General features: G+C 53.8%; 6 protein-coding genes across 6 annotated transcripts; 3 read left to right on the top strand and 3 right to left on the bottom strand.

The window, feature by feature from the left end:
- On the bottom strand, positions 1–1,134 carry A1O7_05397 (DNA-binding protein creA; the record flags this gene model as incomplete). Its single annotated transcript, XM_007759407.1, has 1 exon — positions 1–1,134. The coding sequence occupies one exon, from the start codon at positions 1,132–1,134 to the stop codon at positions 1–3; it is 1,134 nt and encodes a 377-aa protein (XP_007757597.1).
- A 6,551-nt stretch (positions 1,135–7,685) lies between these two features.
- Positions 7,686–8,690, top strand: A1O7_05398 (uncharacterized protein; the record flags this gene model as incomplete). The annotated part of the gene is made up of 2 exons (XM_007759408.1): positions 7,686–7,949; positions 8,031–8,690. The coding sequence occupies 2 exons, from the start codon at positions 7,686–7,688 to the stop codon at positions 8,688–8,690; spliced, it is 924 nt and encodes a 307-aa protein (XP_007757598.1).
- A 3,717-nt stretch (positions 8,691–12,407) lies between these two features.
- A1O7_05399 (serine/threonine protein kinase) lies at positions 12,408–15,455 on the top strand (the record flags this gene model as incomplete). The annotated part of the gene is made up of 1 exon (XM_007759409.1): positions 12,408–15,455. The coding sequence occupies one exon, from the start codon at positions 12,408–12,410 to the stop codon at positions 15,453–15,455; it is 3,048 nt and encodes a 1,015-aa protein (XP_007757599.1).
- A 910-nt stretch (positions 15,456–16,365) lies between these two features.
- Positions 16,366–17,568, bottom strand: A1O7_05400 (uncharacterized protein; the record flags this gene model as incomplete). The annotated part of the gene is made up of 1 exon (XM_007759410.1): positions 16,366–17,568. The coding sequence occupies one exon, from the start codon at positions 17,566–17,568 to the stop codon at positions 16,366–16,368; it is 1,203 nt and encodes a 400-aa protein (XP_007757600.1).
- Positions 17,569–18,221: 653 nt separating this feature from the next.
- On the top strand, positions 18,222–20,204 carry A1O7_05401 (uncharacterized protein; the record flags this gene model as incomplete). The annotated part of the gene is made up of 1 exon (XM_007759411.1): positions 18,222–20,204. One exon carries the CDS (start codon positions 18,222–18,224, stop codon positions 20,202–20,204), a length of 1,983 nt encoding a protein of 660 aa, XP_007757601.1.
- Positions 20,205–24,308: 4,104 nt separating this feature from the next.
- On the bottom strand, positions 24,309–25,483 carry A1O7_05402 (uncharacterized protein; the record flags this gene model as incomplete). The annotated part of the gene is made up of 5 exons (XM_007759412.1): positions 24,309–24,473; positions 24,525–25,109; positions 25,162–25,248; positions 25,307–25,391; positions 25,449–25,483. The coding sequence occupies 5 exons, from the start codon at positions 25,481–25,483 to the stop codon at positions 24,309–24,311; spliced, it is 957 nt and encodes a 318-aa protein (XP_007757602.1).
- Between the last annotated feature and the right edge of the window lie 675 nt (positions 25,484–26,158).

Consider the following 26,158-nt stretch of genomic DNA (forward strand, 5'->3'; position numbering starts at 1 on the left):
TCACCGTGCCAAGTCGCCGTTGATCGACGCCGCTGAACTTGATTCTCCTGAGCTCAAGCCACCGGGCAAATGTAGCATTTCAGAGACACCAATTTTAGGGAGCTGGGGAACCGGGAGCTTGCGCTGGGTTCCTGTCACGATATCGGCGATCGAAGGCCCGGTATGTTGTGGCGTCGGGATATGGGAGTAAGAGCCATCGGCTTGGGGTTCCATGGGAGCTAGGAGAGGGGTGTGACCTAACGAAAGATGTCGGAGGCCTGGGAGCTGCAGATCGCTGCCATGGGGTCGAAGCCGAGGAGAGTGGCCAGGGGTCGCCAGGGGTGTGTGATCTGGTGTCGGCGAGATTGACTCATGGGAGAATGTAGGTGACGAGGGAGCGGTGGAGTGTGGCGAGTTTGGTCTAGAGCGCTTTACACGGTGATCTTCGTCATGGTTTTCTTGTGAATGCGATCTCGACATCGAGTGAGAGATGGCGTAGGCTGATAGAGAAGGCAGACGTCCATTGGTGTGGTGGCTTCGATGACTGAAAAGATGGTGCTGATGCTGGTAAGGAACTCTTGTGACGTGCTCGTCCCGCTCGACTTGAGAAGCGGCAGTGGCAAGTAGATTGATGTCCATTGCATTCCGGTCATCACTTCGTCCAAATGGACCCAGATGAGTAGGCATATGAGGGCCGTGAATTGAGGCTTGGACGGCGAATGAATGTGGCGGTGAAACATTAGGTGAGCCGACGACTGAAGTAGGTGCTGAACGTGGCAGACTATTCTTCGGCGGTGGCATCATCTGGGCCTGGGCCACGAGGTTCTGGTTTGAGCCATCTTGAAGGCCAGCCAATGCGGCGGCGGCAGCAACTTGATGTGTTTTTTGGTTCCTGCGTGAGTTCGGGTTGTTGTGTATGCGTGAATGGCGAGTCAACTCATCGGATCTGCTGAAGCGTTTGCTGCAACCAGGGAACTGACAAGCGTGAGGCTTCTCTCCTGTATGCGTCCGGATGTGTCGGGTTTGATGCTCTAGACGATGGAACGCTCGGTCGCAGAGAGGGCACTTGTACGGCCGCGGGAGGTCTTGTCGGTCGTCTGGGTTGGCAGGCTGCGAGGGCAACGGCGTCGGCATCAGGCTGACAGCGGCGGCCATGTTACTATCGTTTTGGGTAGTCGTCGAGGTACTAACGTTCTGTGGCTGTGGCGCGACAGCGTCAGGCGGCGGTAAGGAAGACGTAGAAGGGTCTGAGGAGCGAGGAGGCGAAGGGTTGAGAAGAGCAGTAAAGTCTACTGCGGACGAAGAGCGTTGCATTCGAGCGAAGGGGATACTTTGTTCCCCAAAAGGCTGATCGCTTATCGTGGGGTGAATCATCCACTTCGTGTACAGTACTTAGGTAGGTGACGAGGATGGCGGCGTGACGCATGCACAAGGCCGGCTGCAGACCTGGGGTCGGAAAGGCGCAGATTGATATTGGCAGTGGATTGGCGATGACAGGCTGTAGTGTGGGAGGTCTGCTCGCACAGGGGTGGTGTGGTAGGTGGTGAGGTAAGGGAAATAGTGTGGGCAGAGTTATTTGGCGGTGCGGGTTTGGGGGAAAAGAGGAGAAGAAACAAGGAGGAGAGTCCGGGGTGGACGGAGTTTTGTCAGATACGGAGTATGCAGGAGTAGATTGGGATCAGAGATGAGCCGGGTACGTGTTGGAGAAGGACGTCGGCTCGTTCACGTCTGTGAGGTGATGAGACGAGACTTCTCAGTTGAGAAATTGAGGATGAGGAAATTACCCGGCGCTGCGGACGTGGAAAAACTGGAGACCGGGGCAAAGCAGGGGTTTCGGATGGGGGTGAAGACGTGTTTGTCTTTTTTTTCTGACAGAAGGATGCAGAAGCCTGAAGAGGCCAAGGTGCTTAACTCCTGGCTTCGTACCTCCAGCAGGAACGAGGGATGAGGAATGTGGGCACCACCGCCCTTGCCCGTCTCGCTAGTCAGTGGGCGCCTGCACCACTTGACGCGAGGAAACAGCGTGTGGCACCCGTGCGCAGGTTTGACATGTAACCGGCCTGTGGGTGAGGGAAAGGTCAGGTAACCAGACGCTCTCTGCAACTGTGGGACAGATGATGGGGTGCTCCACCCAGGCAGAGACACCTTTCGGCCCTCCAGGCACCCAAAAAGAAATGAAAAGACCTGGCGCAGTCACTGGTGGACCCCTCCGTTAGCGCCGATTCCTTATCAGGCCACGTTGAGCCTGGAGAGCCTTTGGCAATAATGACGGAATCGGCGAAGGTACCAGGTACTCCCTTTCGAGGTACCGACACCCGGCGGTTATGCCGAAATCAGGAGAAGCGCGCCGAGGCACGTTGATAGGAGGGAATCGGTGCCGCCGGAGGTTACTTCTCCCTGTCGAATGATGTGTCGTTTCCGACGTTGCTTGATGTTTCGAGCCTGACTTGGCTCTGTGATAGACAGCCATGTAAATTCCTCGACCTGTCTTGCCCTTCGTTGGGCCTGTTTCTCTTCGACGTGGCACAGGGCGCGGTGGTCCGGGGGCTGACGGGCCACCCGAAGCTGGGGTGCGAGGAGCAAATGACCGTGTCAGCTGTGCTTAGACGCCTGGAATGAATGAACCTTGGAAAATGACAATGCAGATTTTGGCTTTTGACAGTTGCCTGCGACCACACGGGGAGGACCCGGCCAAACCTTCATACCCGTAACTTTCGGAATTCGGGCTGATGGTTGTGCTGCCGCGGGTTGATCGATTACTAGTCTCTCTAGATATATGGAGAGATACTTTATGGTACAGTAGATATGCTTGCCCTGAAGCCGTGGCAGAGATGTCACCTGAGTACGAGGTAGCCGCTTCAGACAACGCCGGACGAGTTATTGTGGTGCTTGCGACTACCTACGTATGCTTACTCGAGTGAGAACGGGTAACACGACCACATGCTACGAGCACCTCCAGGACACAGCGCTCCATAATGGGAAAGAAATTTGATGGGGAATCGAAAAATTTACGCCAGGCCCAAGAGGAGGTGATGTATCCTTCGGCACGGCACTTGCAGCAAAGTGACAAAGTCGCATCCGCGGCTTGGTCTGTCTGACAAAAGATTTTCTGGTACCCAGTTAATCGCACGATAAAAACTCGGAACCCTTCAGAGTGTTATGCGGTGTGTTGCCCGATGACTGCGAGACTCGGGTACGTAGCCTTTGGACACTTTCAGGCATAACCTTGAGCACCGTCTTGAAAGTGACTGCACATGATTCTGCCCTTCTACGAGTCTCGCCGGAACACGACACTCCACCTCCTCTTTCTTGCCGAGGCAATGACACCTACCCTAATACAGTCATCATCTAGCAACAATGCTGCAATTTGGTGAAATGCGTGGGAATAGCAAGACTGCTGACACGGGAGTCCAAGATTTCCTTGCATGGCGCCATCAGCTTTGAGGCGTCTTGCGGGGGTTCTCTGCTAGGCTATTACGGGCGAACCCACAGAACGCCCTCAGAACGCCCCAGAAGGAGTCTACGGTTAGCGACGCCATGAATCAGGCAAATCCCTTCTGCGGCACTGTGGCTTAACCAGATGGTTCGTCGTCTCTCCAGATAATTTCGACACTCTGACCTTGGAAGGGCTTTTTATTAGTCGTTCGACGCGAAGTAGAAGAAAGATACATTCTTTGCATCCTCTGGACCTGAGGGAGGGCTATTTGCGTATAAGGACTACTTGTGGACACCCGCAGCGTCTCAGGCTGATGCTTCGGAGGTTCGCTACAAGGGGATTATCTTGTGCTCCAGGGCTGAGAGGCTGAGGGGCCGGCTGGAACGGATTGCCAGATTACGAGTCAGAGTGGAGGTTTCAGGCTGACGAAGGAGCTGTGGCTTTGGGCTGGAGATTGGCGGGCATGAACTCGGGGCAGATCACCCCGAGAAAACCAGGCACACTGGCTCCTGATAATGTGGTATCTAGGTACTGTAGTGTTGGCACACAAGCGTTCATGACGCACGGCAAAGCGGACCACAAAGTACAAAGGATCGCAGCAAAGGACATCACGATTTGCGTGTCTACCGAGTAGTACGAGGTATCTTCGAGCCGCGATTATTGTTGATCATGACTTCCAACGTTATCCATCGAGAGCGGGTACAGAGGAGTTGTCGGGGTTATTTCGCATCTTGAAAGCCGCCTTTGAGTTATCGCAGCATTAGGCAGCGCTGATGCCCGTTTCAATTTTTCGCCAGCGCAGTCTAGATCTTGTGTTTTATGGCCTACTGAACGATAGAGGCAATAATGCAGCATGATAATCTGAACAACGGTCTAATTAATGCTCTTCCATCCTGTGTAGTCCAGGCACCACCGCATTTTGAGGTACGTATCGCTCTGTCTGGGGCGGTACCTATCGGTCCTCGTGCTTTGCTGATTCGATGAGAGCCAGGGAATCTTAGCATGTGCCGTTCTAGGCGCGGCCTTCTCCCACATCCCCACACTGTTCGGGATGACACCAAGTAGTCTAGCCCCCATTAATTACTTTAACCTGGAATTGCCCCTGTTAAGGTTGAAGAAGATCCATCGCACACGCTGTACCCTCGCTATCCCGAGGGAATAAGTTCTCGAGTTTGCGAGGACGGGGATCATGCGTCCCATGCACAGAAGCTGGTCGGAGCACCGCGAACAGAGACCGTGTCGAAAACTCAGGGACATATAGGGATCGCTTTCCCAAGCGCGAGCCGCAAGTGAGCAAGGCTATCGGTCGGAATCGGCGTTTCGCCGTTGTTATCTAGAAGGTCGTGGCGTCAGTCGGTATACAGTAAGAGCTACGAAGTACTGGAGTACGTATGGGGTACTCGTAGAAGCATGAACTCCTATCGATCAAAACTGCCCTGTAAATCGTACGATCACCAACTTTCCGTCTTTGCTCAACGCTCGATGTCGATTCAGTTACGATCGAACGATCGAAGGTCATGTTGTGCTAGGCTGCATGCCGCCCGTATGATCCCGATGCGGTTCGATAGAGCCTAAGGCTGAGCATACGACCCACCCGTGTTGCTTTCGTATCTCGGGAGCTGGGTTCAGCCTGGGTGTGACTACGGTCTGACCGTTTGTGGGGCGGCAGCGTGGTCTATTCCTCTTAATCTGCTTGTTCTCGTCTTACAATCCGGTTCAGTTGGCTGATATCGGCTTCACTGACTAGACCACTATGACAGAATTTGCAGCACATTCAGTTCTCTACTCGTGCTGTCTGTATCTGCGATGCACCTTGATCTCCACCAAAACACCGAGAGAATCGAGGACTGCAGCAAGTGCTCGTACCCACAGCTGAGGCGACAACGGTGCCATATGTCTTTTTCGGACCGTACCGCATTTACTGACGCTGCATGCGTCGAGGACATGTACGCATCACAGTCACTGTCAAGAGTGATCGGGACGTGCTAGGTACGTTCCAAAACGTCGTGAAGGGCATACTTTTGAGTTCAACTTGACTTACTACACAACTCAGACTAATACCGGGGTAAGTGTCACATGGCAGGGCGACGAGTGTACGTGATAGCAAGGAAGCATGTTCCGGTCGGATGTCCGATGTCGCCTCTCAAGCGCATGCCAAGTTGATTCGGAAAGCGTTTACGAGTGACCAGAACCTCATTATCGGGTCTTGAGTGCATGTGCATTATTGCTCCTCGACTCTTACTCACACGGTTAGTTTCGTCAGACTGAACCATATTACTCATGGCTCCTGCCGCGGCAGTCAGAGCAACGTCAGCGCAACATGATTCAGATTTCGAACCCAACAAAAGAAATTCCCTCGGACAATTGACACGCACGTCCAAAATTGGTACTACCTCCACTTGTCACTGTTACCACAGCGCTGGCCACACCACAACCCTATTCCCATGTGGAAGGCACTAAGATCTGACGACAACAAAGTGAGGGAATTCGAAAGCTGTAGCGCCATGTGAAAACATGTGCATCTCACGGAGTTAGGTGATATGAGTTGGGTGACATCGTACAAGGCAAAGAAGGTATTTGGGTTGAAGAAACTCTCATCACATGGAGCGGCGTTTCTTCGGATTTCTCTGGTAACGCACACTGGATATCTGACCGTAGGTTCGAGCTACCGACTCAGCGGACTGGAAAACTTGACACGCTACCGACTAAGCGGACTGGAAAACTTGACACTACCTAGGTACTTACAATGGCCTCTGCTGTTGGGCGACCGTTTGACGTCAGAGATATGTACTCTAGCACAAACGGCCCTCGTGGCCCGTGAAACCCGACTTCTACCACAAGCACTCCAGCTGGCAAAAGATACAAAAATCCTCAACCAGAAACTCTAGGCTCCCGAAACCCGCGGGCAGGAATTTCGCAGCTGTGGGACCAACTATACGGCGGGGGCTATGTCGACTCTGCGCGCGCTTCTGGTCTCACGCTACGGAGCCAGAACCGCTGATAATTTTCGATCTCCATGATGCGATGGTCTCCAACATTTGCTGGAGCTGAGGTATTTTCCTCCAACCAGGATGGCTATCAATCCCACGTCCGAGCTACGTGGAAATGAACCTTAGGAACACCGAGGACGAATTGCAGCTACTTCGCATAAGGACCGTTCACGCTGGTCCGGCCTGAAAAACAAACCGCGATCGTGTCGAAGAGTGAGCAGCATTCCTGTTCGCACAAACGCTTATCCGGCGCTCGCGGACCTGTCTGCGTCAAGATGCCAGATACCGCGAGTGTGTCAGCATGCGACGTCAAAATTTGCATAGCTAGAGGAAGGCAATCGGAAGTCCAGCCTCGAAATTTGCCGCAGACTGGCATGAGTGGGATTCCTACAAGATCTTTTCCAGTGCTTTCCACCGCGACATGGCATTTGGAGTAAAAGTACTTTGGTCAGAAAACTTGACTTCAGCCGCCGAACTAGGATGCGCGACCTGTCCGACAGCTGAGTTTCATCTTTCCATCATGAGCTCACAGCTTGCATCCGACCAGCAGGGTGTATGAGAGGGGGATACGCGAATTGCGGACGACCAGTGGTGGTGTATCTGACATGTTCCCTACCAAACTATGGCCCGGTGTTCCAAATCGCACTAGTCCATCAGTCCTCGCAGGCTCCCCGTCTTCGTCTCTCTCTCACTACTATGGTACGTTGTGTATCTTTCGTGTTCCCGTTGGCCCACACTGGTTGGCAATGGTGCAGGGACTTGGGCGCATCTTTGGTGAGTGCGTACTCGTTTTGCCCATATGAGGACCGTATGCGCCCAAAATATGTAGCAGGTACAAAGCGGACGCAGAATTTGCCACCACCATCTATCTGCAAGATGCGATCTCCCATCGACATGCAGGAACAGGCCTTGCACAAAAGGCAGAAAAATTTCCCTCGGATCGTGTCGGTGTGCCGTGTCTGCAAGGCTCGATGATCACGTGGCAAAACCACCCGGAGCCAACGATACTCCGACCCTTGTCTAATTTGAGTTTAAGGTGCCTCGGGAACGATGACGTAGACGTCGATTTTTCCTGTCGCGTCCCTGAGCGGACTTGACGAGCGGAGGCTCCGCGAGAAACTGCGCACCTCCAACGACCACGACGACGACCACGCCGATGTGATCGTTCGAGGTGCTTTCTCAATGCAAATCCAGATCTGCTTGCATGTGCCCTCCTTCAGTCCTTGCAGGCTTACGACACTGCGGCTTTGAACAATTTGCCCCCTGAAAAGTTCCCAACGATGCCTCCTGCCCGAGCACGCAACGTCGACGACTCAAGATCCGAGACTTCAAGCACCATCACAAACCAGAAGGAGAAGTCTGCACTCGGCCCAACCAGTGGCTCGGGCGTGTCGAAAGGGAAAAAGTCGGCTCCAGGAGGACACAACGGTACCAGCGCTGGATCCAAAGCCGCTGTGACAGGGAATGGGAATGGCTCTGCTGCTGCTACCGCAGCCGCACCACCAGCAGTGGAGGCCGACAAAGTTGATCCAAGTCTGCCTCGGGTACGTCGGGCAATGCCCTCAGATCGAGTGAAAGCCAAGGGCGAGTTGAGGCTAATTTGAGCAATTGGCATATCGGAACAGACCGAATGGGATACAATGCCAGTCGCCGTCCTGCGCACGTACCGCATCGCCCACCGCCTCCCCGTACCTGCCGCGTTCAACCGACCTCATGCCGAGTTAGCCTATAAGTCATCTGACATTGGCCAGCGTGCGCCCTCGGTGGTGTATTACAGACGCAAGCTGCACGAACAGCACCTTCAACGGCGCAGAGCTCGCCAGGCGCAGCAGCAGCAGACGAACGGGACAGGGACAGGCAAGACTACGAGCAACGGTAGCAAGTCCAAAGAGAAGGGCAAGTTGAGAGACACGTCAACGGCGGAGGGGATTTCAACAATAGCCCAATCTATCGAACCGCCTGACCCCGGTCTCCCGTCGTCTGAACGGGACTCATCATTCATCTCCTCAAATCCTTCAACCTACCTCGGCCCCAACCAACCGGCTTCGCATCTGGCGGCCGCGGTCCGCAAACACTTCAACGCCCAACAGCTGATTGGAGGTGAAGCAGATACAATCGCGAGATTCATCTACGTGGTCCAGCAGAATGGGAGTTCTCGTCAAGTGAGGACGGAGGGGTCCGAGGGTGATGGCTCGGGATACTGGATGGGAGGCAATGGCCGGGAGCAAAGGAGGGTTGACGGGCCCGGGGGCGAGGTCGGGTTCAGGTTAAGGTTCAGGCCATAATGTAGGAGCTTCGAAACATGTGATAATTGAAAACGGACTATGCACCTTGGGAAATGGTAGGATATGGAAATGAAAACTCACGGATGGGACTTCATGTATATTATGCTTCCCATGGTGGGGTGGCCCTTACCGGGCGAGGTACAGCTATGTCAGTCAAACGTGGTGTGCCTTGCCCAAGTATATCATGCTGGCGAGAAACACTCGTAACAGCGATTACCGATTGATCCAGCCACGGGATTGGATTTCCCAAGTCTGACAGAAGTCATTCGCCCAAATGCGCCTCGCGTGCCTATCATGGCGACGACAATCACGAGGTGAAGAATTCCTCTGGATTTCTTCTCGCTTGCCCACATCCGCGAACAATAGGCGCAGCACTGTGCTGAAGAGCACGGATGAGCACGTGAAGCCTAGACTCGTACCTGGTGGTCGAGCATGACAAGGCCATCAATCCGCGTCGTGCAGGACATGCAGAGAGAGCAGCAAAGCTCGACCCTAGCTTTCAGGGCAAGTCGGGACCCAGCCATCCGAGTCAAGTGTAACACATGCTAACTGACTGGCATTGGTAACAACACCCTGGCGTCTCAAAGACGAGCAAATGTCATGGAAGATTTCAACGCTTGGGATAACTCCATTGGCTGGGGATCTCGCATCCCCGAAGGTCATTTGCATTGAAACTCGACCATCTCGCCGTTGTGAGCTGATCTTGGTGATTTCTGCGACTGGTTCCCATGGAGAGTGAAGCGATGTTGCTGTGCCTTAGAGGGCATACAGAATGCAATTCTGCGAAAGTGGTGCGCAATATCAGTTGAAAAATTGCAAACGTAAAGTAATGAAGAGGTCACCCGGAAATGAGGTTGGAATTCCGATCTCACCTTGCAGTGTATCAGCCAATGATCGAAGCTCTGTGCTTTGAGTGCGTCGATATCTGCTGAGTTGTCTGGATTGGGCAGCCGATTCACACAGATTAGCGATGAACACCATCAGAAAGCCCTCTCTGGACTGCCTGCAGGATCTTGCAGTGTCTGCTGATCACGGGATTACCTCGACCTGACGCGTAAGGAAATTCTTCCGCCCGAGACATCGGAACCATTCTTGCAAGAAGCGCAGGCTCAATGCTTCAAGTACTCGAATTCTGCCACACAAGTAAGCCGGGTCCAATCTTTGAGCCATGACACGGTTCCGTCATCTTTCCTGCTGGTTCTAGGGCGGAGGAATAAGACGAATGGCGACGACATACCCGATCTTCATACAACATCATCTGCTGACCCAACACATAGAGGTCAAGTGGAGGAGAGAAACAATTGTCTGTTTTTGCGGTGCTGGTTTGATTTAGCAGCTGATTTCGACCAATCCCCAACACTCCATCTGGGAGCGGAGACAGGAATCGTGTGATGCCCAAGGGTCATGTCAGCTTTGCCTGTACCAACAGCCTCAGCGATATGGGTCGGATCGGGACATCGATGCTCTGATTACTTTTCGTGGACGAATATGCTGGGAATACTTACTGTAAGGGGTAATAAGCGGTGAACGACAAGGCTGCGGACGACCAGAGTTCGACCAACGCCTTGTCCGTTCGAGTCTGGTGACCTCAACCTCCGACATATAGTTATTTGCTTCTCGTACGGGAGATGTATGATGATGTTCAAGCTCACGCGAGACCCGGACTCCAAAATTCTTTGCGCAGGGACTGCATCGATGATGACTTGCCACGTCAACGTTGGGTCCTGCGGAGACGAGGTCAAGACGTGAGCACGAACAGACTATGAGATCATGGCTCCGATGTCCTCTCCGATGGGTGCTGCTGATGTAGGCAGCGTTGTGGAATTGTGTTGGAAATAGTCATGTCAGCGCGCGATATAGGAACACCAGCGCCAATGGAAATTGAGGTTGTATGAAATATTCGCTGCCCAACCTCGAGGCAACGAATGGATGTCGCCGAGCTTGCAGGAAAATAGATCACTGGTCGAGATGCACGCGCCGGGTCGTTTCTGCAGAGAGTGCAGTAGCGGCAGCATTCGGACCGTCAGAGAGGACTGGCTGCTGCAATCTTGGGGCCCGAGGGACGTTCGCAGGAGGACATGTTCATGCAACACTGCACATATCGCTTGTCGCTTTCGTGTCTGTGCGCGGGCCTGCAGTAACTGATTCAGACATGGACCGCTGCAGGAGACGAAGCCGAGATATTCAGGTTGTCCGAGCATGAAGGAGCTCAATGCTGAGGGTTGACAACAAGAAAGCTTTGGAAGATACATTAGGTACGGAGGACTCCGTCCTGTAGCTGCGATTCGCGTCGTGGCTGGAGCAGCTGAGCGGAAAGGATCAACCGTAAACCCGGGCATGGCTGAAGGCCACTGCGGAAGTTTATTAGGGGCCGTCGGTGCCCATGTGGTTACTGTGTAGTGTCTGCCTTGCAGCGCATTCTCGCATGCCGCAGTGCCGCTCGCCTGTTGGAACTCATGTCCCAAGGATATCCGTATTGATGCAATCGAAGGATTCCGCGCACAAGTGAGCTGGCTGCAGACCCGGTTGGAGGTCCAGATCGGACAAGTCGCGGCCTAACTACTGGGCCTCAGGTATGCCCAAGCGTGAGATGATGCGGTTCTAGCTAAGCTCTGCGTCTTCGGGGCGAACGGGGCACGCGGGAAATAAGGAAGCAGCCGCCTATTAGCAATGCCCCAACATGCCTTATTGGCTGCTTCGCGCTCGCAAAACATCCACGTTGGCGGTTGAGTTTTGCGCTGTCGCGGGCGGCCCCCAGTCACCCAGCCCCACGGCGCAAGCCCCAACTAACCTCCCTGACCACGATGTTGGGCTTGGTTGGAAGCTGGTGCGCTGCGGCACGTCAAGCGTGAAGGCACACGACGAAGAAATACTGCGTGCTAGCCTTTCAGTGCTCGCAGTATACGTTTGAGCTAAAGCTTCATATCGCGCCCGACGAGAGCGAGCAGGTTTTGCAAACTACCCACAAGTCTTTCCTGCGCCTCCTGCCTCCTGCCTCGTGCATCCATTGCCAGTTTCAGACCTCGCTGCCTGAAGAGCCTTGTCGGAGCGGTGAAGTAGCTTGAACCACTCTTTCGAAACCACCATATATTCCTCAAATCCACCTCGGGGTCCGGTCATTGCCCTCAGCTACCAGCCAGCCTCAGAGACAAGGCCGTGGTCAGACGACCACTGATCAGCCAAGTACCTGCATTGATTCCAGCACAGCACCCGACCAACACCTGCCCTCGAACGACCCGAGCGAGACCACTGACCCGGGTCGAGTATTGGCTGCGAACACAACAAAACCCGGACCTCGTCCTGCATTTGTGCATCTGTCACCTGCGCAGACGGAAGATCCGGACAGCTCTTTTCAAGACATCAGACTTGTGTGCAATATTTCCAAGACCTTGGGTGATTGTGTGGCATCAGTGGCTTGTCGTGTCCTCACCGCCTCCAGGTTCTTCCAGCTCCGATTCTCCGACGTCTCGTCGCTCTCCCGCCCAGTCGATGGCCAGTCACCAATAATATCTCTGGGACTTCCGGATCCAATCCCACCAAAACCTTCTCCATCCTTCTGTATCACCGTCACGCACCACACTTTCAATGTCCTGTCACCATTGTCGCAATACTCGGGCTGTTGTGTAGCCCGAATCAAGCGGAGGTTGCTGACTCGATCGCGGTGGAGGACTGCCGACTGCCCCTCACTCGTATCAGACCAAGGCGACCTCCGCAATAATGGGTATTCGACCTCACCATGCCGAACCCAATGCATTGACACCGGTCGATTCCGAGCCGCATCAGCATCATTCCAGACACTCGCTTAGACTCGGAATGTGGCAGAAACTGCAGCATTTCTTCGCCAAAGAAGATGCGACACAGAGTCCCATCGAGTGCTCCGACGATGAACAGTGGTCCCGGGACTGGGCTGACAGGCGAGATTCCAATAAGAACGAATCCGCAACGAGGCCGCTTGCTGTTGGCCTCCCCCGGCAAGCAACGTTCCGCCGCCAGAACTCTGAGCGACGAGACCGACTGCTTCCTATCCAGCCTGGGAATGCTGAGAGAAGGGCCGTCTCGTCGACGAGGCATGCTTCGATAAGCTTACCTAGGCGGCGAGCCACATCGTCGCCACCCAATTGGGACCCTGCTCGAACATCTGCAACATCAGCACCCGCTGTGGCTGTTACCGCTAGGGCGGATGTTGGTGGTGGCGGCGTCTATGTCGACCTTCCGCCAACTCTTGACTCGGCGCAACTCGACACGACCGAGGATCTCTGGCCACAAGACGACCACCGACCTCCGCGCCCGCCTTCTAGGACGTCCTCTGATGATTCGCACTATCCACAGATGCCTCTAGCCGATGACAAGGCCGAACTAAGGGATGAGCTTGACCATCGATGGATCCTCAACCTGAGCATGCACTTTAGAGACAAGTCCGACCGCGAGAAGTTCTTCGTCACTTATGCGCAGACTCCCAGTTTTTGGCGTCGGGTGACCATTTCATGTGACTATCGCAATGCCGAAATGGGTTCCTTGGAGATGGACCTGAAAGAACTCCAGTTTCAACGTGACAAGAGCATGCAAATCTACGAGTCAATACGTGATTCTCTTCCTGAAATTCAATTCTACGACACCGTCACGAATCTCAAGTTGGAAACAACTGACGGCCGACTACACGTTCACGTGACGGAAGATGTCAACGAGATCATACCCTACCCGCCGAAAACTACCGTGTCACATATCTTCAACGATGAGACCTTCAGACCGATGAAGGTCCGTGAGGATGAGCTCGTCTTCGACTCGCACCTCTCCGGCTTCGTCTACAAGGTGCTATACAAGGGCAGAACGTATATCAAGAAAGAGATCCCTGGCCCGGACACGGTTGATGAGTTCTTGTATGAGATCAATGCCCTGCATGCACTTCACGACTCGGCTCATGTCATCAAACTTGAGGCCGTTGTGTTTGATGACACGGAAACGTTGGTCAAAGGCTTGCTCATCAGCTACGCAGACAAAGGTGCAATCGTTGATCTATTGTACGATCACAGAGGTTCCATTGCGTGGGAAGATCGATGCAGATGGGCTGAGCAGGCGGTTCGAGGGCTCAGTGAGATTCATGAAGAGGGCTATGTTCAGGGCGATTTCACGTTATCCAACATCGTGGTTGACGCTGACGGCAATGCAAAGATCATCGACATCAACCGGCGTGGGTGCCCTGTGGGCTGGGAACCTCCAGAGATTGCTGCCAAAATCGCGAGCAATCAACGCATCTCCATGTACATTGGTGAGAAATCGGACATCTATCAACTGGGCATGACTCTGTGGGCTTTGGCCATGGATGACGATGAGCCGGAGCGGCACGTGCCACCACTAAGCATCGATGAGTTCCCTTCGGAGGTGCCTGAATGGTACCAAGATATTGTCAGGATTTGCTTGTCTCCCCGACCACGCGATCGATTATCGGCCAAGGAACTGGTCGGCCTGTTCCCAGTCCCAGAAGCAACCTCCATGTCATGTGACGATATTCGGCCACAACAACGACCAGCCTTGAAAGTCCGCACGATGAAGAAGTACATTGACCCTGCCGACGCCGTTGAACGGGACGACATATTACGCCTTGGTTCCAAACCCCAAGGAAGCGAGGCGATTCCATATTCGCCAGAAAGCTCCCGGGATGACTACACATTTACGTATCCGAAGTCCTCCAACTATGAGTTCGAAAGCGACCTCTCAGGATATGACCGCCCCAGAGGTAGGAGACCACCCATCAACTATGCACACCTCGGGGGTCACGAGAGGCACCATTGGGAGTCCGAAGATGAGAGACCGACTCCAACAGAAGACTTCGAGCCCAACATTGTGCCCATTTCGCCGGGCATGGACCGGGAGTTCAATGAGCTGGAGATGGATGGTCACCGGTACCTGATATCACGGCAGACTTTCACTGAAGAGGAATTGAAAATACTGGAGCGGCATGCAGAGGCCGAGAGCTCCCTTCTAAGTCAAGATGCGGTTGATGGAGAAGGTCCGGTAGCGGCTCTGACAGACTCAGCACCTATACCAGCCAGGCGTCCCTCTCTTCTGGACGCCACGTCCGACAGCACCCCTCGCAACAGTCAAGACCTGCTCGCAGTCCTCGCTACGCCTTGGTCTGGAGATCAGCACTCCGAGACGAGAGGAGTGAATGATATCGGGCTATATTATCATCCTACAGGCCCCAACGACGCTCGAAACACTCCTCAGGATGGCGTGACTCCAGCTGCTGATGGCGACTCAGATCTGCTAACACGTAACCACGGGACGGACCTTCCCAAAGACAAGACAAGGTTCCCCCCAGGACAAGAAATGACCAAACCCCCGAGTCTCCCCTTCGCGGACAGTGGCTACGATGAGTCGCTTGGGTACCTCGTAAGCAGCGGTGACGTCGAGCCCATGCCACCTATCTCGGACAAAGCCGAGCCGCAACAGACAGAGAGTGTGATGACACCATCTAGTCAGCAACCTGGACAGAAGACAGACGGCTCGCCTCACATTGCAAAGCAAGCATTGCTGTGTGATGATACAAGGCTCAGCCTGGAGCATGATACTCCTAGCCTATTGCAGCATCCGAACTTGGCTGAAGAAAAGACCAGTTATGTCGACTTCGCTTCAGTTGGACCCGTACCCCATCCGAAGGAGACTGAGCCGGCGGAGAAGCACGCCATCTGTGTACCGTCGTCTGAGAACGAACACATCATTGATGCGGAATCACATGAGCTACCACCTAAGAAGGGACTAAAATAGTGGTACAAGTGTGATTCAATGACGCACCTGCTGTCGTCTGGACATTGACACGACTTTCCATGTGAGACGAAAGCCTTTACAGACTGGGTTCCGGACCATGCATCATGGGGATCCCGCTCCTCTCGTCGTGGTCGCCTGCGGCACTTGGTGAAAATGCAAGGCTCAAGTCTACACTGTGGTCTGGACGACCGCGATGGCGGCTCTCCGTGGTCCGGGGCCTTGTTGCATACATCTGGACCACCTAGCCTGCGTTTGTTTCTTGAGGCCACCGAAGCCGTCTTCGTCAGTCGGCAGTCAGGGTAGACGTCTTCTACAAGAGAAGCCCTACTTTTCCAACGTTGTCGTCGACCACAAGCATGGTACCCGCGTCTTGTGGATGGTCGAACACGGACACAGGCGAACATCTGACGATCCCCCAGAGAGTCGGTTGATTAGTTTTCTGATTTGAGTGTATTGTTGAGAATTTCAAGCGCCATGCAAGCACGATGCTGTGGATGTTATGATAGCGACTTTTTCAGTCGACAGAATGATTTCTGTCGGGCATTGCGGGGACTCGATTTCGGGCATTTCGGTATTCTTTCACTGTGCATTGAGCGGTGTTCTGATGGTATTGCCGATACGAAACTAAAGGGGTTGCAAAACCAACGATGCCCGAGAAGTGGTCAAATCCTCATTCCAGCCAGGAAAGGCGACCTCAAGTAGCGCAGTCAGTCAGTCATTCAGGGCAGGAAACCGTTTCACTTCCGTTGTTTGTTGCAGCACTGTCAGCCGGAATTTATGACAGGATATCATGCAAGTCTGCGAATTCTTCCACCAACATGAAACGAGGCCAGACAGAACTCACGACCAATATAGCTTACGATATGATAGCCATGAACCATGAACCCATGAACCATGCATGCGTCAATGATCATCCAAGACCTCGATTCTCTCTCTCTATCTCTATCTCTTCGATCAGATGGACATTCCTCCCGATAAATACAACTTTGCCATCTTCTGTTTGTGGCCCCTTCGCATTCGCATTCCCAGTTGGCGACGTTGGCGGCACTTCGATCAGATCAAAGATCTCGCGCACACCCTGCACAACCCGACTAGTCCCATCGGTACATCTGATTAGCCCTTTGGTCCTGTGCACTTCATACTTTGTACCCTTGCCTTTCTGGCGCTCGTCCGCGTCCCAAAGGATGGTCTCCAGCCAGCCGACGAGGAGAGGCAATTTCTGCGGCTCGAATGGCGGCAAGGGAACGGTAAACGTGGAAAGCGTCGGGTCGAGGTGCGAGTGGCCCTTGGATGCGAAGTCGGGCATTGCAGTTCCGCCGCTTGAGGACGTGGTCGTGGGGAAGGTCGAATAAGCCTCGAGATCTAGGATCGTACCACTTAGGTTGTCGACGTGGGAACGGCTCGTGGGGATCATTAGGGCCACACCGTTGATGGAAGATATTCGTGCCTCGACGGCGGAGAGTTCCACGTCGGAGACGAGGTCCGTCTTGTTGAGGATGATGGTGTCGGCGTGGGAGATTTGGAGGTGGGCCGTCGTGAGGAGGGGCGTGTTGTGCTCATGGTCGGCCGTTTCATCGTCCGGGATCTCCTCGGGAGCAGGCTCGTCCAGACTTCTCAGGATGTTCTTGGCATCCACGACCGTCACGATCGCGTCAAGGTAGATACTGCTCCCCAGGCCTTCGTCCAGCCAGAACATGGGTGCAATGTTACCCGGGTCCGCCACCCCCGTGGTCTCGAGCAGGATGTAGTCGAAATTCTTCTGCCGTTCGACCAGCGACTCTAGCGCTGCCACGCCAGAATCCTTGACGCTGCAGCAGATGCACCCGTTCGCGAGGGGGATCCATTCCGTGGAGGACTGGTCTCCTTGGTTGACCGTCAGGGATTTCTCAATGTCCGCTGTGTTGCCGAACTCGTTGAGGATCACGGCGATCTTCTTCCCGTGCTCGGCCGTCAGAATGTAATTTAGTAATGTTGTCTTGCCGGCCCCGAGATAGCCCGTCACGATCGTGATGGGGACCTTCTTCGGGGTACTGGTCCCGTCTTTGTCAGGTTGACTGATTTCGTTCTTCTCCGTTTCAATGAGATCTGGGACTTCATCGTCGTCATCATCCATGTTTCAAGTTCAAAGTCTATATGCTGACTTTCTTTGGTATATCATCCACGCTTACCGGTGGGACATACAATCTGAAATGTTGTTCACAGTGAAGAATCAGCCTTGCCTCTGCAGCATCATACACCGATGAGGAAGGTTTAGCCGAAGCACGATACAGTTTAGTTCTCCACTCTTGTCGATCCCGCAGTTTAGCGTGATAGTTTAGCTGGAGGCAACTCTCCCGAGGTTGCGACTGCGCTTGTGCCCGAGGCGCCGTCTCGTGGTGGTCCATCTTCACTTCGGCGACCTTCGAGACGCTCCGACAACATAGCATAGCAGACAAGGGAAGGAATCGAGCTTGAAGGCTTGTGAAACGACTTACTCGTCGTGCCCCATCGCCGTCCGGTATCATCCTGGACCTGGGTGACCACGGCGCGTCTGAGTAGCAAGCAGCCTCAAACACGGTTCACGCAGTCGTTCGCAACTCATCCCTCAACAGACAACACCTTCCGGCTTGCAGCCCGAACACGAACGCAGGGCAATCTCACTCTAAGAACACCCAGTGGCATTGAATGGGCGACTGGGTGACTGGGCTACTGTTAAGGACTGGCAGTCAGCGTTCTGAGGTTTAGCGCCGGAGTCGAGGCGGAACACACAATTCCTCCCCTCGCACGATGACAGCAGTTACACCCTCCAGGTCTGGCGTGTCGCCCTCCAGCTCGCCTCGGCTACCCTCACCCCCTCCCATTCCAGAAGTGCAATTTGGCCCGAAAAGCCCTGGTGTCGACCTGTCGAAAGAACTCTCGCTCGATGCGACCTCAAAGCCAGACGAAGGAGCCGCGAGGAGGATAAGACCGGGAACAAAAGCTGCAGATATGGCCATGGGCCCTCCCCTTGTGCCGTTGAGTCAGCTTGACTCGCCATTCCAGCTCCAGGAACACCTCAAATCGCTCTACTCGCACCTCAGCCATACGCCGGACGGGACCCATACCGTCCCCATCACAAAAGAGACCGCTCTACAACTCGCTACGCCTCCACAAACAAACGACAACGAGTCAGTCGACAGAAATCTCTGGCTCTACGAGCTATGTAGATTTCTAACCCAGAAAGCGAATGTTGTCTCTATTTTCCTCATGAACGACAACCCGCCGTGTTCAGCCACGACCTGCCCGGAGATGAGAGCTAGTGAATGGCAATACCTCTGCGCCGTGCATGAGCCGCCAAAATCATGCTGTGCCATTGACTACTGCAACCATACTCTGGATTGGGCGGCGAATGTCCTCACGAGCCCGAAACACTTTCCGTCACGGCTGGCATTGGGCGGAGAGGGAGGCAACGTCATTCAAAGCATGCGACAGCTGACCAACATATTCCGGCGTGTCTACCGGATCTTTGCACATGCTTGGTTTCAGCATCGCGATGTTTTCTGGTCTGTCGAAGCAACTTATGGTTTGTACATGTTGTTCAAAGTCGTCTGTGACCAGTACCATCTTATCCCGGAGGACAGCTACACGATCCCACCTGAAGCTGAAGGTGCTCGCGAAGCCGTCGATGAAAAAGATGCCGGGGTACGGCCTTTCATACTACGAAAGGATGGCGCACCGAGTTCCACATCAGAGGAGCCATCCAGCGACTCCACGTCGTCAGAGCCTGCTGCGTCAGTGCCATCGGCGACGACGGTCAGTACCGGTGCAACGACACGTAGGCACAAACATACTCCTAGTACAGGAAGCCACGTGGCCACCATCGCCGAAGGGGCAGAGGAAGAAGAAGAGCAGCCAACGAGTACCATCTCGACAAAACCCAATAGTGTGCCCGGCGTGCTAGGACTGGTTGAGGTTCCCGAGTCCCTGAAGATATCATTAGAGGAGAAGAGGGGAATGTCACCGCAGCCGAGGAAATCGAGTGATGATTCCTCGCAGGATCGTGTACTACCCAAACTGGATATCGCCTCTTCGGTGCCCAAATACGAGCCTCGCGCGCCAGAAGATCCTACACCTACGGGCACTATGGAAGACATCGATCCGCTTTCCACCCACAAAGGGGCAAAACGACAGTCGGTGGAGGGGGGTAACGAGGAAGCTAGCACGATGTTAAAGGATGAAACAGCAACGAAAACACAGCCCGAGACTCCTGTTGAGCAGGTAACCAAACCCTTTGATGATGACCAAGCAGGTCAGAAAGTCACATCTCCTTCAGGCGGCTCGATACGAACGGCCGGCAATGATGTCCTTGCGGCAATAATGGGGCACATGAATGATTCTGATGAGGAGAATTATCCGCCCAGAGGAGCGCAGACTAAGGGTACTGAGAAACGGAATGATGCTCATGTGATGACTGAGGTTAGAGAAGAAGAGCACGAGGAGGCTGACGAGGATGTGGAAGAGAATGAGAGTTTCAGTCCCGTTGAGGCAACACCGCCTCCGGGTGTAGATACCGTTGAGAAGAACGATGGTGCCCAGAAAGAGCAAGGTGAGGAGCAGGAACGGGAGCAGGAACAGGAGCAGGAGGGCGAGAACACCCAAGCCGACCGTCACAGACTGGGACGCGATGAGATTTTTGTCTCTGTGGAGGAGGGGACCGAGGATGACCAGCCCTCGAGCAATACTGGCGATGATGAGGTAGAGCGGAAGGGGACTGAGGGTGCCGCTGAGTAGACGGAGTCGTGATCAAATCTCAAACTTCTGAGGTGGCAGAGAGCTACTGTGTGTCTTGAGGCTCGCAGAGGAGAATGTCTGGCGGGACATTATCTGCTCATTCACTCTATGTCCGTGTATGTTCGTATGTGTGTGTGCATATGTATGCATTGGAAGGAGCATTGCCATTGCCATTGCCATTGCCATTGCCATTGCCATTGCCATTGCCATTGCCATCCCCAATGACAATGACAGTGACAGTGACAAGTACAGCGACTATCGGGCTGTACTGTACGGATATCCAGGACGGGTCCGCAGCCTCGGCGGATCCACCATCAAGAGACTGAATACCCGAGCACTTTATGCCGGATTGTTGGACCTTTTAGCTTATATGCTTGTTTTGAACCCACGGGAACGGCGGTTCATGACAACGAGGTACATACGATATATCATATGCATTATCTTCTTACTATAATCATGCCCGCTGGCCGAATTACTTTGAACTTTGATTATGGCACCGACGCATACGGAGTACGCCTTGCGGGGTTGTAGACCAATTCCCGTTGTTCCCGCTGGCGTGCCTGGATTATGGACTGTGGCTGACCAACTGCAATTGACCGACTGTGTACTGTGCGCTCCAGCATCTCGGACACATACCTATATAGGTGAATCCCTATGTACATTGCTACGGTATGCCGTATGCCGTGTCGGTCTCATAATTATATACCCTCAAGGACCGAGGGCGATGTGATGCGCGCCCCGTGCGCGCTCCTTGTGTACGACTAATTAAAGTACTGGATTCTCCACTTTATCATGTCTTGTCGTGTCTTGTCTTCTCTCGCCGAGCCGGTGCATTGTATGGCATAGCATGGCATTACAATGCACGGGTATGGGATGGTATGGTAGGGTAGGGTAGGGCGTAGCGTGAGAACCTCTACTCCAAGATGGCCTTGGGTGTCTTGATTTCGATACTCCGTATTCTGTAGATGGTACGGAGTATTTCACGGAGTGTTTCGCGGAAACGGGTACGGTTGAGCCGGCTACGTAGGGTAGGTAGTCTCAGGTAGGTTGGTAGGTGATTTCTATCAGTGAGTACCTAGGGTTGATCCTGAGGTAGAGGTATTTTACTGAGGTAGTTAGGTAGGTAAGCGAGTGATAGGTAGGGTAGGCAAGTAGATTAGAGTGGGCGAGTAGGCGAGTAGGCTTGGTCAGAAGGTAGTGGATAGGTTGAGGAAGTTACTGAATTTTACTGGGGTAGAAGGTAATTAAGTGAGTAGCGGCCGAGTGAGGAGTAGGTAACTAGCAGGTCACAGGTAGTCGCGGCTAGGGAGTAGCTAACAGATAGATAGATCCTCAGTTTTTTGGGGGCACAAGTTACTGTATGGACTTTCCATCCATAGTCGGAGGGGTCTTTGCATATCAACCAGTCGGGGCAAAAGAAGGCGAGACGGGATGAGACCTCTCAAGTACTACCTGTATATATATATCCTTGTAGTGGCGGCGAAACACAGCTACAAATTCATAAAACGGATGCTTGAGGGCACACGACGCGCAAAGAGCTGAGGCTGGTAAAACGTTGGGGAGTATGGAATGAAGATCGGGATGAAAATACTCCTACTCGTCCTCGTACAAACCATTTGTCCGTCCTGACCATGTCCTTGACTATCGAGTATAGTAGAGCATGGAAGAGAACAGACAACAAAGCTCACCTAGAACATTGTTCGCATCATTCCTGCTGGGCACTAAGGAGTAGGGCTTATGATCATAGCTACGACAGGCCGATTCCTTTCCCGGTCAACTTCTCACATCGATCTGCCTTTTTCCCTTGTTATGATCCCTGTCTGTCTGGCTGTCTATCTGCCCGTGTCTGCCGGTACCTTAGCGACACGTCCAAAAATACCTTGCTCGAGTACTCCGTTTCATCCCTACTTCTACCAGGATGAACACTTTAACTTCCACCAGCGTACCCGGGTCTCAATTTCGACATCCGCGGCTCGATCAGAGGATGCCATTGTGCGAGGAAGGTTATCGCTGTGGTGAAAGCAAGTTAGCGATCAGCACCATAGTTTGATCGAACCAAAAGCATCAGATTGAGGTTTCGGGGGGTTTGGGCCGCCGGGAGAACCACAAGACGGGGCAGGGGCGCGCCTAAGAAGGGGGGGGGGGGGGGGGGGAAACCGCAGAGATTATGAAGAGCAGCATGGTAGGTGCATCGCTACAAGACGGGGGGACGCCTGAAGGACCAAAGGTCATGAAAAACAGCGTGAGCATCGCATGGCATGCAACAGCTTGCCGGCTTGCCTGCTCGCCTGCCTGCCCGCCTGCCTCCCCTAGCATTCCCTGGCCATTCCCTTGCTTGCCAAACCTCGAAAAATCAAAAGAAATGGAACTGGTACACCACATACCCCACATGATATAACAGCTGGCAAAGCTGAGGATGAGCGTGCTCCGCCAGATCGTCTGATTCTCGCCCTTTGGACTGAGGAACCACGCGCCGACGCTCAACGCGACGATGACGACGAGTCCGATGAGGATGGACCACCTGTGATGAGGATGTGTAGGTTAGCACATGTATGTGTATGACGCGACGCAGAATAGCCAATGTGTGTGTATGACAAGCCGTAGGTTAGCCCATGTATGTGTTCGCGCGCGCGTGTGTGTCTCCTGCTCCTGTTCTTGCGACCTGCTTTAGCGTGTGTTTGGGTGGCTGCCTGTGATCTTGCGGCCTTGTTCGGGCGTGTGTGGCTGAGTAAAAGCTTCCCGTGGAAGAGTGCATGTTCAACAGTCGAGAGAGGTGTCTGAGAGGCTCCACATTGTCGAGTACAATTTCGAGCGCCAAAAGGTCCAATCGCCACAGGCGAGGGGCAGGGCACGTATCGAGAGGTACAAGCAAAGGATGTAGAGGCGCCGCAAAAGGAGGAAGAGGCCGGAAGGGAAGGCTTCTGCTATCCTCATGCGATGCGAGGCGAGGCGAGACGGTCGAAAGCTTGCGACTGAATCAAGCACCAGCTCTGCTCCTCCTCATCCTCATGCGATGCAATGCGCCGCAATCCGAGACGATTCAAGGCGTTCGAAAGTTTCGCTTTCGGATTTGCATTTGCGAAGCATACAACTCAACTCAAAACCGTCCATCGAGACAGAAACAGAGGACGCAACCAACGTAACCTAAAGTAACGTACCCGTTTGCCATATTGTAGTGTAAGTGTAAGTGTACGTGTAGTGTACACCTTCTTCTTCCCGTCCCGTCCTGTCCTCCTCGAGTACTCGAGTTCGGTTCAGTTCACAGCTCAGCTCAGCGAGACCTGTGTGTATCCAGATGTGTGCACGCAATTGCTGGTGTGTGTGGATGTGTGAATGCGCCTGTTCGAGGCGAGGCCGCGGGCGGGTAATAGATGCTCCGTCGGCTTGGAGGCGAAGTAAGGTCGTGCGAAGGTAGGCGGACGGACGTAGGTGCTCGGGTTACAGTATAGCAGGTGAAGCACACGATATGAGGAGCAGTGCCGATGTAGCTAGGTAGGTCGGTGGACGGGTAGAAAGCGTCGGTTCTGGCGTGGTTGGCTTCGTAGTATGGAGTAAGGTCACCGTGAGTTGAGTTCACAGGCCGTTGATGAAGGTCAAGGTCAAGTCCAGTCAAGCCAATCGACTCGGATGACGGATACGTGCAGTGCAGGTTCGGGCCAACCTCGGCATTTGGAACGGGTAGCGAGCAGGTCATCCAGGGTCATCTCAGTCATGCAGTATCTGCCCTGTTCAGACGCTGAGACCCTCTACCTGCGGCTCATATTGCTTCCAAGAGCTTGACGACAATAAGACCGCATGACGGTATTGCATCTACCAAAGCCTACATAACCCTAAGTTTCTCCCAAGCGCACCACCATTGCGGCAAAGCCATGCGTGGAGAAGCAAACCACCAAAGCACCCGTGAACAATGTCAGGTTTCCTTCAGCACCTATGGTGCCTACGCCCGCGTGAACAACTCCAGGCTTCAACCAGCACCTACGCACCTGTGAACAAGTTCAGGTTCCCGTTAGCATCCACGCAGCCGTGAACAAGTTCAGGTTCCTGTTAGCATCCACGCAGCCGTGAACAATTTGCAATCTCCCCAGCACCTACGCGCCTACGCACCTACGCGCCCTCCCTACTCTTGCGGTAGTTGCTTTCCTGTTCGACTTGAAGCTGATCAATCTCCGGCGCCAGTTCCGACAAGATCTCGTATGCTTTCTTGTGGTACTCGAGCTGTGCGGCAATCAGATCCGCCAGGTTGCGGAGAGGTTCGGGTGTATCCAAGACCTAATGCCGTCAGAATTCGGTGCAGCTGTACGCACTGTGTTGTAAACTTACATTCTTCATGACCCCCTGAGCCTCCTCGACCTGCGAGACAAAGTCGTCCTCCTTGGCCTCGATCTCGGCGCGGGCGTCCTCGCTCATGGCGGTCTCGTCGTCCGGGTTCATCCCTCGGCCCTGCACTTGACTCTTCTTGGCCGCCTTGGTGCTGTCCAGCAACAGGCGGCTGTTCTCGACGGCTTTTCGTGCTTTTGTCGCAAACTGAATGTTCGTGTTCAACGTGGTAGTCCATCCCGCGAGGAACCGTGACTGAATGGCCTGGTCCTGTGCCAGTCGCGCTTCGCCCACTTTCTCTTCCGCCAGTGCGTACCGCTCGAGCGCCACAGCCAGGGGCTCTTCGCTTGCGCCGGTCGTGTTGGCCTGCTTGAGCATATGGGAACTAGACAACGAAGCGCGGGCTATGGCATGGTTGAAGGTCTTCGGTTGCGGCTTGGCCGATGGGGGCGCAGTGAAAGCATTTGCGGCCTCGGTGGCATTGGAGGCCTTGGATAGCAGGCTCACTTTGTCCGAGATGCTTCGACCCAAATCCCCAAACGATTCACGGATATTGGGCGGGTAATCGTAGGCTTCATTCTGGTATTGCTTGCTGCGCACGGGGGGTCAACAGAGGTTCGAGCTGGCCGGGTTTGAACACGTACGTCACATCGAGAAGCTTCTGATGAACCTGCTTCAAGGCCTCGACTCGCTTTTCGAGTTCCGTGTAATCAGCTGGGAGTTGAGTCTAAGGCAACACTCTGTCAGCGAATTGATTCTGCCCTCAAATGCAGTGCGTGCCCGACCTTGTCTTCGGCATTTCCAAATTGCTCCTTCAGATACTGCTGGCTTCGCTGGAAAGAGGGGGTGACGGTCGAATTGAAGGCCGAGCTGTGAGGAACCGTCCGTTAGCATGTCGATGGCCCGGAAGCATTGGCTGGAGCGCACCTGATGTTCTTGCCAAAGGCAGCGAACTTATCCATATTGGGGCCTGGTCTCGACAACGACAAGGAAATACAGACGCAGGGCTGAATAGATGACCAGCAGAAGAAGCTGGTATGCAGAGTGGAGAGCCTCGTGTCGAAGGGAGAGAAGTAACAGATGGGTTGCAGTCTGTCTGACAAGAACCGGCGGCCGGCGTGGGGAAGCGAAGCCCCGTGCATTCACATGTTACTGTACATATTTCTCAAGGCAACAATCGACGACTCGGTTCGATTGTGGACTCCATGGAAAGCACACCTGGGGCAGATTGCTCACTGTCACCCTCACTGTAACCCTCACTGTATCGAGGCTTGATCAAAGGAGGGAAATAGTCGCAAGTTGGCATCGTGCACTGTTTGTACCCATCAAAGAATCCAACTAGTCCCTCGATCTCCTGAACTACGTACACATGAAACTCGTGAAACATGTTCTGCCTGATGGCCATCCATCTCCATCTTCCGTAACTTCAAGCACCCTCGGTAAAGACGTTGTGCAGTTGACCTCGATGTGTGCTCCGAATTCCATGCAGCGGAACAACGATCAAAAAGACTGTGTGTCCTATTGCCGGCCCCTCTGAAACCGCCCAGAAATGTGTCGCGTGACGGACCATCCTCACTCAGGTCAGAGTTGCCATCATGGCCTTGATGAGCCCGGGCGGCGGGGCTGCCGAGCGTGAG

Source organism: Cladophialophora yegresii (assembly GCF_000585515.1).
Source record: "Cladophialophora yegresii CBS 114405 chromosome Unknown aczIN-supercont1.4, whole genome shotgun sequence".
Classification (NCBI taxonomy): domain Eukaryota; kingdom Fungi; phylum Ascomycota; class Eurotiomycetes; order Chaetothyriales; family Herpotrichiellaceae; genus Cladophialophora; species Cladophialophora yegresii.